The following is a 1,864-nucleotide window of genomic DNA, read 5'->3' as shown; positions in this document are numbered from 1 at the left end:
TAGCTACCTATCCTCATCACAGTATGTATAATATCTCTAAAAGCAGAAGAAAAATATGATTTTTAATTCTTTTCTGTCCAAGTTGAATAGTTTAGCACAAGCACTAGGAAAAAAAGAATCACCTAATGCTAAAATCTGAATCATGATAATGAAAGAATAACCTTCACCAACTTAGTAAATAAACAATGTAGTTACTTGACAACAACCAAAAACAAACCAATTAAAAAGCAGTGAATCTGCAATGTAAGTGTTGATGGCAGAGTGAACATCTTCCCAACAATTTAAGTAGCAACCACCTTCATAGGAACAAGTCTTTTGAACAATGAAGATATGATAATAAGTGTAAGAGAAATTACTACAAAAAGGATACCAAATGTCCACCTAGTACCTAAAGCAGTGTACATGTAAGACACAAAAATTGGACCGGTGACACGACTCAAACTTCCTGTACTTGTTAGAATACCCATCCATACACCTTGTGGCTTTGGCCCTAAAATTTTTGAGAAGAAGGAACTAGAGAGCGTAAATGCAACTGGATACCCTATAACTGCAACTGTGTCTGCCACAACCATCTGAGGCATTTCTACAATAGGTGTGTAAAGGCACCATTCCTGCTTTTGAGGGCAGCCAAGATCAGTGCAAGTGTCATCTCTTGCAACATGACGTCTTTGTCGAGATAAGGAACTATTGGGTTCAGTAAAATTCATGTTCATGTTTGGTAATACTGTGGTAAAGCTTCCTAACTCACTTGCACTATCATGCGAAGTACAATTCTGCATTTTTGGATAGGTATTTCCCATTGGGAAATGAATCAACATGGCTATTGTTAATGGAACTAATCCAACAAAAATAAAAACTTTGCGTTCATCAAATTTCTTGGTTAAGACACTTGTCAAGGTAAACATTATGACTGACACAGCTCCAGCTATACTTAAACCAATTCCTACAACTGTTATAGCTTGTTCATCAGTCCAGGCATACAGGTCAATGCACATAGGAACAAGCAATGTTTCTATCAAGACATATATGAAAAGGATGATGAAGAAAGAAACCAGTACACCAACCAGTGCAAGGTAATCAGGCTTTGGTAATTTTTTATCTTCCTTGGCAGCATGTCTTGTGAGCTGAGCTTCTTTGGCTGCTATTGGGTATTCCTGAAAGGAAATAAAGTTTGAAATAAAACATCTGAAATTAATTTTCATGCTGTAGTTCACATACTTGGTGTAAGGTCTGCAACATCTATCAACTCCTTTAATTTTCTCAGGAATCTTATATGGCATCCTGAAACTCAATATAAACACTCTGGAAAGCTATATCATATTTCTTTGAATAATGCAAAGGTATGACTAGGGTAACAGACATAAGAAAAAAATTAATGAAGCAAATGGATACAACAAGACATATGAAACTATAAGGAAAATAAGAAAAAGTGAATAGGATCTACAGAAAAAGAATTATGAAATAACAAAGCTTATAGAGGAAAGTATAGTTTAAAATACCAGAGAAATAATCATTACACAGAAGTGATAACATTAAGGGCATAAGGGAGAAATTATTCCAACAGCATTTAAATTTATCAATATGAGATAAACAATAAGTACTACATACAGTGGGTATACCAGGAGAGGAAAGGTGAAAATTGATGTTATAAATACTAACAAGGAAACACAGCAGGACCATCTAATATGTCAACTGACCTGGTTAGAGTAAAAGCAATGGAGGAGTTAATATGGACAGAGTAGAGCGGCGAAACTATGCCAGAGGGATTAGCATTCTGAAATTACCCTAGGTGTGAACTCATGGAACGCCCTCTGACAGTCTAGTACGAAGGAAGGGAAACAGTGGATTATATATTATGAATTGA

At 35.5% G+C, this 1,864-nt stretch overlaps 1 protein-coding gene across 2 annotated transcripts in view; it reads right to left on the bottom strand.

The window, feature by feature from the left end:
* Positions 1-6: 6 nt before the first annotated feature.
* Positions 7-1,864, bottom strand: part of LOC119584993 (major facilitator superfamily domain-containing protein 8-like) — a 19,157-nt gene continuing 17,299 nt past the window's right edge. For both annotated transcript variants that reach the window (XM_037933600.1, XM_037933599.1), the window contains one exon: positions 7-1,154. In XM_037933600.1, the coding sequence (XP_037789528.1) occupies positions 282-1,154 (873 nt within the window). In that variant the 3' untranslated portion in view covers positions 7-281. The remainder of the gene's footprint in view (positions 1,155-1,864) is intronic.

This window comes from Penaeus monodon, chromosome 19, assembly GCF_015228065.2.
Source record: "Penaeus monodon isolate SGIC_2016 chromosome 19, NSTDA_Pmon_1, whole genome shotgun sequence".
In the NCBI taxonomy this organism is placed as follows: domain Eukaryota; kingdom Metazoa; phylum Arthropoda; class Malacostraca; order Decapoda; family Penaeidae; genus Penaeus; species Penaeus monodon.
This window is presented reverse-complemented; position numbering and strand designations above follow the sequence as displayed.